This window comes from Staurois parvus, unplaced genomic scaffold (genome assembly GCF_062004578.1).
Source record: "Staurois parvus isolate SC_StPar_1 unplaced genomic scaffold, SC_StPar_1.0 ptg000126l, whole genome shotgun sequence".
Taxonomy (NCBI): domain Eukaryota; kingdom Metazoa; phylum Chordata; class Amphibia; order Anura; family Ranidae; genus Staurois; species Staurois parvus.
The window spans coordinates 228,659-241,706 of record NW_028317922.1 but is presented as its reverse complement, the minus strand read 5'-3'; the positions used below and the strand labels follow the sequence as shown (position 1 = coordinate 241,706).

Genomic DNA, 13,048 nt, shown 5'->3' with positions numbered 1-13,048 from the left:
CTAAATGACTGAGTTGGAGGTATTGATTTAAAGCTTCTATGCAGGCAGTTCTGGTAAGTGCTGTGAGTGCTGTTGGTGTTGCCTGTATCAATTGATTTGTACATAAAGCAGTTATACTTTATTGGTAGGAAACACACATACATTACTTAAGAAATTTAATTGTTTTCAACTTTACTTTAAAATTAGTCTAACCCAAGAACAAAAATGTAACTTTCTGATGCATCTTCATGCCATTCATGATGAATAGTGGCTCCTCTACCACAACCCTATAACTTTTGGTCCACTACCTGCCAATGCCATTATTTTTTCTATCTTCATCATTAAGACTAGGATCAACTAAAAAACCCTTAATATCCAATTGGTGCAAGATTCCTTTTAATAGGAAGAATCCTTTTGGAAGCAAGCTTGATGCAGCAAGTTGTCCAGGGGTTGGTCAGGGTTTATCCTGCAGACAGAAGGTCCAAGCGGCAGAAGCCAGTTTCTAAGATAAATCAGTTCTCTGACAGATACAGAAAGGCAAAGTTGTACCATCCTGGCAAAGATTTTGAGAAAGAAATGAAGGAGTAGCACAAAAATAGACACTTAATTAAATATTTAAGACATTTGTCTTAAAATAGTTACAAAATATAAATTCGGTTACACAAGTGTTCCAGAATAGGTTACTTCATTTCTTGAAAAGGTAATTGTAATAATTTAAATTGCTAGTAAAAAGGAATGAGGAAATGTATGCTTTTTTTGAGTTGTGAAACCTGGTTTCTGACCTATACAACAATTTAGCAAAGCGTCATTTGACCCTAGGATTACCTCTATATTGCAGACACCTTGGGGTTGATTTACTAAAACTGGAGAGTGCAAATTTTGGAGCAACTGTGCATCGTAGCCAATCAACTTCTAACTTCAGCTTGTTCAATTAAGCTTTGTCAAAACAAAACCTGGTAGCAGATTGGTTTCTATGCAGAGCTGCACCAGTTTTCGTAAATTGACCCCCTTGGGTTGATTAAGAAGTGGGATTTAGCAAGCAGAATTAGTTGTATGTTTAATTTGTTAAAGATATAATACATTGATTATCACATTGCCACTATAATCAATATAGTGTTCCACCTCCCCCAAACACAACATGGAGGGACCCTGTCTAACCAGTGGGTAGGTGATCCAGAGCTAAGTGAAATGATACATTTACAGGTGTACTGAAATGGGAACTTATCTTTTAATTTGTGAACAGCCATAGTATTCCAAGTATCTTTGTGTTGCCCAGTGGTCCAGGGGCTCAACATGCAGAAATAAAAGTTTGTAATTTTTAATGCAGACAACAAGATTTAGCATTCAGTGATGATGAAATTAATAGACTGTTAGGTCAGAAACCTGCCACATTGCTATAGGAAGAAGGAGGATATAGTTATGTTGGTTATCTTAAAGCAGGTTTGCTTTAAGACATAAGTGGGCCAGGGTAAAGATTATGCCTCCACATCAGAGCCCCCCTCACATCAGACCCCTCTCTTCACATCAGAGCCTTCCCTTGTACGTCAGAGCCCCCTTTTCATATCAGCTTTTTTAGTCTCCCTGTCCTACCTTGCAATCATAACCACCCTGGATCAGCATCATGCGTTTCTATGCCATAGGTGGACTGGCCGCCAGCACTATAACAATGAATGACGCCATGTTTCCTGGCTGCTTGGTGCCATTGTTTTTTGTGCTGACTGGCAGGCCACCTGTACCATGAAAAAGGTATGACCTAAATTGCTGCATATGGGGTAAAATCTTGTAGCCGGCTGGATGTAACCCACGGGCTGTAGTTTGGAGAGCCCTGCTCTATGTTTTTGTTTAATCCAATTCTATCTGCTGTCAAACACAACTATCCTTTCTGTTCATAAACTGATACATTTTACTTTTGTTTGTACATGAATTTTTCCTTTCTACTTTCTTGCAATTCATAAACTATCCAGACTGCATGTAACATTCTTTTCAGTCATTTTTATTTCTATAAACACTATGCCCTTTTCATTTCTATTTCCGCACCCTGCTTTGGGTCCAGTCTGTATTTTTAAGGCATTCTTCCATTTTTTCTGTCATTGTATTGTGAATACTGCCATTTATAAGATGAGATGCTGTAAATAGATAAGTCTATTGTATATGAACTGAAGAAGGCCATAGACAATGTGAAAACTGAACTAAAATTTTGAATCGTTTTTCAAATCATTATTTTGCCAGTTGCACCACAGAATTTTCATGACACGATGGAAAGTACCTGATCCAATTGGATGGATTTTTAATAGAAAAACTAATCAATTGATGGCACAATTGTATGAGCTATTTTCACTTTTCTCTAGACAAAACTTTCAGATTTCAACTTGTCTGTGGGCTGCCTAACACTGGTAACTGCTTTAGTTTTTAATGGATCAACTAATTCTGACAGCCCCAACCAAATAGATAGGAAAGCTTTATGTATTATATAATTTCAAAGCATGAATATTGTGTAGCTAAAAATTAAGCTTATAAACACGAGTAACCGCTTGGCATCGGCACCTCCCAGCCCTTTAAGGTGTTTATGATGCCAGGAGACGGGGTGGGGTTTAGGGTCATGTGTACCCGCGTGACTGGCTGTCACAGCAGTCACATGATCAGAAAGCTCCCAACCGCAAGTACCAATCAGGAACTTTCCGTGAGGTGCCGGTAAATGTGCCAGGAGCGTGCAGGGCGTGTGCTCTCGGCATTGGCTACGCAAATATGTGGCCTCTTGTGTCAAGGCCCAACCGCCGAGAGGCCGCATATTTGCATATGCTCGGCGCCAAGGAGTTAATATTTGTAAGGTTGCATTTTATCAAATTCCAAAATATTTAGTATTTGGTTTTGATTTATGTCCTCCTTGCTGGAAGATTTTTTTTGCTTAAAGGCAATGGGTCTGATTTACTAAAGCTGGAGAGTGTAAAATCTGCTGCAACTCTGCATGGAAACCAATCAGCTTCCATTGTTTGTACAAGCTGAGGTTCAAAGCTGATTAGCTATCATGCACAGATGCACCAGATTTTGCAATTTCCAGTTTTAGTAAATCAACCTCAATGTATTTAACAGTTTCATATATTGATTACTGTCCTTTATGTTGATATTTCATATTACATAACCATTTTTATACAACATTGATACTTTGAGATATGTATTAATTTTTTAAACCTCTGCTTATTTGTAAAGCTAGATGTTCATATAAATGACATGCTCTCTATATATCTGTTTTATACGATATCATATGGTTTTAGATGAACTGATTTAGGTTTCACAAATTCATTATTGTGTCTAAAAAAATATTGTTGGATGGTTAACTTTTTTTTGAGTATTTTCTTCTTTGTTTAATATAATCTGCTAGTATCCAGGGACCTATTAAAGGTAAAAGGTCCAATGGCTTTTAGAAGAGCTCCCTCTAATTGAACAATCAGTATCACTAAAGTTGAAAATGGGAATTCTCACCTAATTTAAAGCACTCAGTACCATGGAAGATGATTGCACATCATGAATTCTGCACTTTCCCCTTAGCTTTATTAAAATGCTTGTGTATAGTCTTCATGTAAAGTACTTGTCCATAAGAACACCTTCTTTCCATAAGAATGAGCCAAACAAAAAGTCACCTAATTTATGTTGTGGTGTTAAAGTTATCTAAGTTATTATATTTTGTCATACCTTTATGTTTCCTATGTTGTAATAATTACTAATTTTTTCTGTTTATTTAAATTGTGGCTAGGGTAGAGGCTCCCGGAAAGTCCTGAAAGTCCCACTATGAGATAAGAAGCAGATTACAGAGATCTAATTACCTAAGGCTGTCAGGTGGCAATTTAAACCACATTTGATAAGTCATCTGAATCTTGGGTCAGGGATTCTGGCTGTACTGTGCCCAGAAAAGCTTCACATTCACTTTACTGGGTAGGCTGCGATTTACAAAGATTGACAAACAAAGCTTAGAAAGCCATAGATAAAGATCCTGCCAGATTCAATGTCTTAATGAAGCTGAAGAAGCTTTTTTTTTTTTTTTTAAATATGACTTTTACCTAACTGAAGCAGCAGACAGAGTTTGGGTTATATTGTAAATATTGTGAATATTTTGTTCTTTAAAATAATACATGGTAATCCTGCCATGGAGATCCCTGTTCAAGCACTCCCTGTTAATGGTGTCCCAATTGTGCTCTTTTTGTTGTCACTTTGCTACAATGGCTTACCATGTTACCATGTGTTTGTGGTGTCCTGCAATGCAGGTGCATGGGTAAGGTGCATTCAAGTACCATTAATAATTAAAGGCACCAAACTGTACCAAGGTGCATAACATGCACTTTTACAAGAGTGTGACCCCCAGCCTTAAACACTAAGGGCCCATTTACACCATGTTATTTTACTGTGCTTTTATATGTGGTATAATGCTGCAGCCCATTTATTTTTTCACTGCAGTACAACACAACCTACATTGTGCATTGAATAAAAGTAATGACAATGCGTTGCAGTGGTAAACTGTGGGGTTTCATACATATTATCACAGCACACTAGTCCTGAACTGATTAGTGTGAACAGGCCTCAGTAAAAACACTTCCCAATAAAAACTTCCAATGTATTACATACTTTATCAGATTTGGACCTCATCAGGTTGCCTATTTCCTTTGTACAAACGTGGTTCTTGCTTGAAAGCATCACTAGGCTAAAAGTATCTCCTTTTACTTGTTGGGTAGGTGCAGCGTGAAAAGAAAGTCTGGTTTGCACAAACTGATGTATTGCAAAATATCTAAGACAGTACAACTACCGTGGTGGGGAATCTCACCCAGCTGGGGCACTTATAACAGGTGGAGCATAGATTCAGCAGTGTGTAGGCCCGAGTAGAAGACAATGCCTATCAAGGAGAGCGGAATGCAACTTGGCCAGTCCAACCCAAAGGGGAGCTTTCTGAAGCTGCAGACATAGCTCCTATGCTTTCCCTACTCCTCTGGAACCTCTTCCTACTGCTAGTGCTGTCCCTGACTGATAGGTATCCTATTCCTGCACTATCCACTCAAAATGCGTTCCAAAACCCAGGGGCAGGGACTTAAAAGACTCTGTGTGACTCAGGGGCTTACAGACAACTCATGGGGCCCCCGGGCAATAGGGGATCATGGGGCCCCTGTGTCCTTGCCCAAACTCAAAAAAGCCTATGAAAAAGGTACCAGGGGCATCTCATGGGGCCCCCTACTGACCCCGGGCCCTCGGGCAGTGCCCAGGTTTCCAAATGGTCAGTCCGCCCCTGATGTGACCAAAGATGGTCTCCTGGATCCAATATAGCTAACCAGATCGCTGCTCCAAGGGATCGAGGAACAATTAGAGAAACCCAGTTTCTCTTGACTTTCTCCCCCAGTTGCATTGTCATTCTGGAAGAGCACCACCTGCAGTGGAGAATGTAGACTGCCCCTGCCTACATACTACACCACAAAGGGGTTGAAAACCATTTGATCACTTTCTCTGTCTTATGGAAAAGTCCTTCATATGACCTGTCAATAGAAAATACATATTGCCAGTATGAATCACCCAGCTGCATATCTCCTGGGGACAGAGGTAAAGAAATCATTGCACCTACGTTCCCTGTTTTACCAACTTGTGACCATTAAAAGAGAAGTCAATGTTCAGCATTTTTTACAAATGCTACTTTACAGATATTGCAGCAGTATGATTGGGACAACAAGAAGAAGATGATTGAGAATTCTTGGTGGTGGTGAGGAGGGGTGCAGAAGCAAGATCTGAATTGAAATACGAATGGAAATATCACTTGTCCTGTAAGCATATGAATGAATTAGCCCACTAGCATTAATTTATATTAAAAATAACAGCATTGGATTGACTGACCCATTGGTGTGTGTTATATTATGAACTTTAAATGCATAAGAAACAACATAATGTCCTGGCTATGGTCAGCCCAAACTCAGCCAAAATCTTGTAATATATTTTGCTTGTTTGTTCCATTTTCAAAGCACATTCATAGCACCACATTGTTGTTCAAAGACTTTTGCAGCTGTATTCATGCTTGGGCTAAACTGTCAGGGCAGGGGCCGAGGAACAGACAGGCAGGCCTAACAATGTAACGCACTGGCTGACGACAACCACTACCCACAGACCGAAGTCCCTCAGGGCGCGGAGTCTAAGTCCCAGGCTGCCCTTCACCAGGGCGTCTGATGGTGGGGATGGACTTGACGCAGCCAGGAACCAGGTCGCGGCCCCCGAGACACCTCAGCTGCGGTAATGGCCGCCGCCAATGGCGTGTAGCTGGTGGAAGATACAAAAGAGTAGTCAGACAAGCCGGGTCAACACCAACAGGACAAAACAGTACAGGACAGCAGACGAGAATCACAGGTCACGAGCCGGGTTCAGCAACAGAGGGTCAGATCAAGGGAGAATACAAAGAATAGTCAAGTCACAAGCCGAATCAGATACCAGGAGAGTCACGAGAGTCAGAACAGAGTAATAGCAACACAAAGACACAAGACACAAGTGCAAAGAGCATGTGCGGGCCACAGGCTTATATGTCATCAGCCACACCCCTCTGGGGGATGGACCACAGAGACCTGAAGGCATAAAAGGATTCCCATCATGCACAGCACAATCCAAAATGGACGCCAGCACATGGAGTAACATAACCTCAGGGAAAAGGTAGGACCTTGACATAAACATCTTTGGTCGTTCTTTTTTTAAGCATTTGTCCAACATCTTTCCATGGTTTTGAGGGTGTCAAAGGCTCAAGCATTTTTTTCATGCATTTATTCAGGCTCTCCAATTGAAGTCCATTGGGACCAAAAATGCTTAAAGCTTGTAGTTCAAAAGATCATAGAAATATGTGCAGCGCAGCGCTGTTATAACAAGTGTGCAAAAGGTGCTTGTTAAATGATGATAATATATTCCACCTCATACAAATATTCTAAAATGCAAATCACGCAGACAATATCTCAAAATTAAGCCATAGATACAATAAATAAAATATAAAGTGCAAAAAAACGTATAGGACCACATATGAGTGGTTATAGTGGTAAATATGTGAAAGTCCAAAGAATGAACTTGAGGATCATAGCATATCTCAGCAAAGGTGTTCAACTTCTCTAGATTAGGAGTGACAGATGGTGTGACTAATAATAAGCGAAAAGCGCACTCACCAGATGTGCGCTATAAACACGCACTTGAGATCACTTTAGTCTCATCAGGTCAGCCAGATCATCCACTCCAAGGTATGGTCAGGTTCCTGTTCCCTTCAAGGTCCCTCGATTGGTATCACTGCATCAGGTCACCTCTTAAAAAGGCTCTGTGAGTGATGAGACTCACAGAGAGCCCAAAAAGGATGCCACATAGCGTGATACTGCTTTTTAACAAGGAATTTTATTTCCAGATTAGGTGTATACAACAGAGGTAAAAAACGACTGACTATGTATTCAGGATGGCCACCAGCGGCGGCGTGACGTCAAGACGCTGTAGCCCCTCCTTGACGCGTTTTGTGCGAAGCACTTAGTCATAGGGTGCACTTAGTCATGAAGCACGAAATGCGTCAGTAGGGGCTACCGCATCTTGACATCACGCCGCTGTTGGCGGCCATCCTAAATACATGGTCAGTCATTTTATACCTCTGTTGAATGCACCTAATCTGGAAATAAAATTCCTTGTTAAAAAGCAGTATCACGCTATGTGGCATCCTTTTTGGGCTCTCTGTGAGTCTCATCACTCACAGAGCCTTTTTAAGAGGTGACCTGATGCAGTGATACCAATGGAGGGACCTTGAAGGGAACAGCAACCTGACCATACTTTGGAGTGAATGATCTGGCTGACCTGATGAGACTAAAGTGATCTCAAGTGCGTGTTTATAGCGCACATCTGGTGAGTGCGCTATTCACTTATTATTAGTCACACCATCTGTCACTCCTGATCTAGAGAAGTTGAACACCTTTGCTGAGATATGCTATGATCCTCAAGTTAATTTTTTGGACTTTCACATATTTACCACTATAACCACTCATATGTGGTCTTATACGTTGTTTGCACTTTATATTTTATTTATTGTATCTATGACGTAATTTTGAGATATTGTCTGCGTGATTTGCATTTTAGAATATTTGTATGAGGTGGAATATATTATCATCATTTAACAAGCACCTTTTGCACAATTGTTATAACAGCGCTGCACATATTTCTATGATTATTTGTTCTTAGGGGGTTTATGGTTACCTTTTTGTGTTCTAGCAGCTGGAATTTTAAAAGTAGCACTCGCATAACTCCGCCTTACATTTCTGTAGTTCAAAAGAAGCTTGTGTACTTTTTCAAACTACAAGCTGCAAGCGATATTACATTCAAGTGTGAGCAGACGCAACTGAAAAGCATGGGGCTAAATGGTTAGCACTTCCGCTTCGCAGTACAAGGGTCGTTGGTTTGAATCCCAACCATGGCACCACCTGCCTAAATTGCATGTTCTGCCTGTGTGGGCATCCTCTGGGTACTCCAATTTCCTCTCGCACGCCAAAGACATGCTGGTAGCAGGGGCGGACTGACCATTTGGAAACTCAGGCACTGCCCAAGGGCCGGGGGTCAGTAGAGGGCCCCAATGAGATGCCCCTGGTACCGTTTTCATAGGCTTTTTTGAGTTTGGGCAAGGACACAGGGGCCTCATGATCCCTTATTGCCTGGGGGCCCTATGAGTTGTCAGTCTGCCCCTGGCTGGTAGGTTAATTGGATCTTGTCTAAATTGGCCCTAGTATATGAATGTAAGTAAGGGACCTTTGATTGTATGCCCCTTGAGGGTTAGGGACTGGTGTGAATGTACAATATATACTGTATATATGTAAAACACTGTGTAAATTGACAGCACTATATACACTATGTAGGTACCTCAAATAAATACATTTTGAATGTCGGGCATGTTTTGGAGCATTGAGCTACAAAGCACTCAGGTGTGAATGGCATCTATAAGTCTGTCTGCTGAAAAAGTCATGGAAACATGTCTCTTTGTTTCCTAAAAAAGTCACACAGACACTAGCAGAAACAGAACTCAGAAGAGAACAAAGCCATGGATGACATGCATTGTACTTTCCCTCCTTTAAATTCTCTTTTCTCATTTGTATCGGTTTCAGAGTATCAGCAATGAACCTTCACTTGACAGGTGACTAACTAGAAAAAATAGGAGGAGAATTCTCATTTTCCTAATATCATCTCTTAATGTTATTGGCTGAGCAATTATCACAACTTCAATTTAAAGGAAATTATTACAGAGAGTATTGTCTACAAAGAGGAAGACTTCAGTGTCCAGGTAAGAATACAATGAGAAATGTTAATATCTGATGGTTGTCTAGATATGGTGGAATTTACTTTACAGTCAGGGTTTTTCATTTTTTTTCTTAAAAAATCTTAGGTAATGAGGATTGTTTTCAAATTTGTTCTGTATATACAGTAAAAAAAATATTGACATGTTGGAAATGTTCATGTTTTATTGTCATAAAAACATATTACAGTGAATTTTTTTTTATAATTTGCACGGATCTGTTTTAAATTGGATATGAAAGCGTCTGTTTCTGTTGATCAGTGTAAAAAATGTGATTCGATGTTCTATAACAATAAAAGATTAAAACTTCAAAGGGGTTAATACTTTTTCTAAGCACTGTATTTCTTTCATCCTAAACATTGCTGCCAGTGTCATTTATATGGGCGGTAGATTACCTGATGGCAAAATGTATCCCTGGCTTTGGCAAAACCTTTACGTTTCAGTGTGCCCCATAAAGCTTTGTAGGAATATAATGAAGGATCCATAATTGCTGCAAAGTGGTGGCTTGTCTTCGGCAGCAGTATATGGTCGACAATGCCTAAAGGTAAAGGAGAGAAGAAGGAACATTTAGTGCAAATAATATAAAACACTGGTAGTTGAAATCCATCCAGATATAAAATACACAACTTTGTATTTAGTAATACATCCTTAAATGTATTTTTTACCAAATGCAAGGAGTGTAAGTGCCTGAATTGGAATTGGTATCAGCCTCTTTCAGTCCCTGCACAGCAGAGCTCAGTCTGGGGGAGGCAGAAGCAGCACAAGGAAGCAATCAGCTGTGTTGTCGTGCATTGAGCATGCTGATAGCAGGAGAGAGCAAGGTAACAGAGAGATTAGATTCTCTTTTCACAGTCACCAGGAGGAGTTGGGGAGGGGACCTGTTTTTTAAATATTTTATTATTACATTTTCAAATTACAAATTTATACAAACAAACCGTTTAAAAAGATAAACACAAATAACAACCTCTAATTTGCTTGTCATAATATCAAATTGTTAACCTTAATATTTTCCCCCCACCCATCCCCCCCTCCACTAAACCACATACCCCCCCCCTTCCCCCCTCCAGACCCACAAAACCTCCGCTCTGCATCTTTCCTACTTGCTCTGGGGATCCTGATTCAAGAATATATCCACATTATTTCTATATTAATCCCCCATATACTCCAGGATTAATTTTGACCTTTTAAATTGCTCCCATTTTTTCCAGCATACATGGAAACTCTACATCTTATCCTCGCTCAAATGGTAAAGTTCTTCTAATCTACATATCTGATTCACCCTGTTTACCCAATCCTTTATTTTTGGTACCTCCTGTTCCTTCCAAAACTTGGGTATCAATCCCTTTGCTGCATTCAGATAGTACAAAAAAACATATTTTTTATATTTCTTAACTGAAAGCTTAGTACCATGAAAAAGACAAGTCTCTGGGTCTTTTAGCATATCAACCTTAGTTATTTTCTGAATCAGGCATACTATTTTCCCCCAATACTCTTGAATTTTAGGACACTCCCACCAAATGTGATACATTGTACCTCTACTCCCACATCCACGGCAACATAAAGGTGAATTATCTCTATTCAATCTATGTGCTACACTCGGTGTAATATACCATCTTGCCAAACATTTATAATTCATCTCTACCTCCTTCATATTTACATTTTCGTGGATTAAACTATATATTTCATTTGCTTTTCCACATCCAATATTACTCCTATATCCCTTTCCCATTTCTCTATAAATGATGGCCTTATATCCGTGGTTATGGGAGGAGACCTGTTAAAACTCCTAAATTGCAGCAGAGAAAAATGAGGTCTGCTTTGCTGCCAGACAGGGCTGTGCTGTGGGGCAGGAAATACAACTCCTTTGACAATTAAAAGAGCTCCAATACGTTTTATATGTTTAATTTGTGTATTTAGCTGTTTGTCTTTTATCCAAGTATATTTCTGTTTATAGAAAATGTCTGACCAGGACTCCTCTGGAGGGAGAGATCTCAAAGCACTCCTGAAATGGCATCGCACAGAAATAGCAGTGGCGATTACTGACCTGTTCCCCCTCCTGTATGGTATGATGGACAGAGACCTTGTTTCTGAAGACAAGTTTCAGGTAGATGTGATCATCTGCAAGCGTGTATCGAAGGGAGGTATACAGTATGTGACATGTCATTAAAGATCTGTGGCCTGAAAAAAAAATGTGCTCAGCCAACAATATTCTTTTGATAACTTTCATTTTTATTGTTTTAAAAAGTAAAGAGATACAAGTGAATTGAATAGCTATGTACAAACCAACAATATTCTGTCTGGCTTCTTTAATTGAAGGATGTCGGGTGGAAGGAGGGTGATGAGGCCACCCACAGAGTAAATATTGGCCAGTTCACCAGGAGTTGGCCGAAATTCATTCCGTGTATGGTTAGCTTAAGCTTTCAGTGCCTTTAGATCTTTTCAGCATTGTTTTTGAAATCTAAGTTTTTTATTTGGTAATTGAGTTAAAGTTATCACTTTACAATTAGAGTCTTTGCTTACCACAACTTATTTCACAGGAGACCCAGCAAGCAGGTGAAGGAATGGGTGCACAGAAAGCCTTTCATGCTCTTCTTACTTGGCTTCTGACTTGTGACAAAGACAATGTTCGCAGCTTCTGGTCTCTCTTGTCCTCTGAATATATACTGAAAAGCTACCCCCGTCTGTCAGGAATTCACAAAGCACTACAAACCGGTAAATGTATATTCAATTGTTGTTAATTAAAAAGAGTTTTTTTTTAAAGAAAATGATTTTTTATATTGCATAGTAATAAGTGATTCAGTGTGTGGAAAGGCACATGGCCGCACACCATTCTGGGATTTACCTAGAGTGTTGCTGCCGCATCCAATCAGAACAATGCTCTTTCCTTGGCTGTCCACTGCAAATCCAAGCAGCACTCTCCCAACCATGCTGAATCCAGGCAGAGTGGCACCCTTCCCTCCTGCCAGGCTGCAGCCTATTAGAGTGGTTTCCTCCTCTTGCCTAGCCTATTTTAGTTCAATCTTATTTTACTAAGTATGTAAGCATCAAAGAGCAGAAAAATGATGCTGACAATACAAAGTATAAGATCACAAGGTTATAGCACATAGGAATATTTGAAGGGCTTGCACAGAATGAAAAACATGCAAGAAGACATGCAGTTCCCCAAAACAATTGCATTAGTCAACTATTAAGGCATCCTGGACATAGGTGAGTGGGCCTGTCTAATACTTCAAACAACAAGATAAATATCAGCCATTAGTACAGACACTTGAGGTGGGAAATAATCAGTTAATATGTTTATGACCTCACACTTGTCAAATAGGGAATATTGACTGTTGTTGAAGGGAGAACATTGAGTGTGTGTATCCTATTTTAACTTGGTGCAGCTTCTGACTTGCTGCCCAAGCAACTCTTTACAAGCTTCCCGCTGACCCCTGGTAATCCTCCCTACTGCCCAGCCTGTATCTTTTCACTGATTTCTGGCTAGTTTCTGGTTTTTCGTGTCCACTCCCTGCCAAGACCTCTGACTTGTATCCCGGTTATCCTTGTCTACTGCCAGTCCTGACCTCTGGCATGTATTCTAGTGATCCATGTCTGCTGACTGCCCTGACCTCTGGCTTTGTATCCTGGTTTTCTTTGTGTACTGCCAGCCCTGACACCTCTGGCATGTATTCTAGTGATCCATGTCTGCTGACTGCCCTGACCTCTGGCTTTGTATCCTGGTTTTCTTTGTGTGCTGACAGCCCTGACACCTCTTGC

General features: G+C 40.2%; 1 protein-coding gene across 1 annotated transcript in view; it reads left to right on the top strand.

Moving 5' to 3' along the window:
• Positions 1-9,105: 9,105 nt before the first annotated feature.
• LOC149466487 (autoimmune regulator-like) overlaps positions 9,106-13,048 on the top strand; it is a 53,180-nt gene continuing 49,237 nt past the window's right edge. The window contains exons 1-3 of the mRNA XM_089672381.1: positions 9,106-9,277; positions 11,244-11,393; positions 11,827-12,001. Coding sequence (XP_089528507.1) covers positions 11,247-11,393; positions 11,827-12,001 — 322 coding nt within the window. The 5' untranslated portion in view covers positions 9,106-9,277; positions 11,244-11,246. The remainder of the gene's footprint in view (positions 9,278-11,243; positions 11,394-11,826; positions 12,002-13,048) is intronic.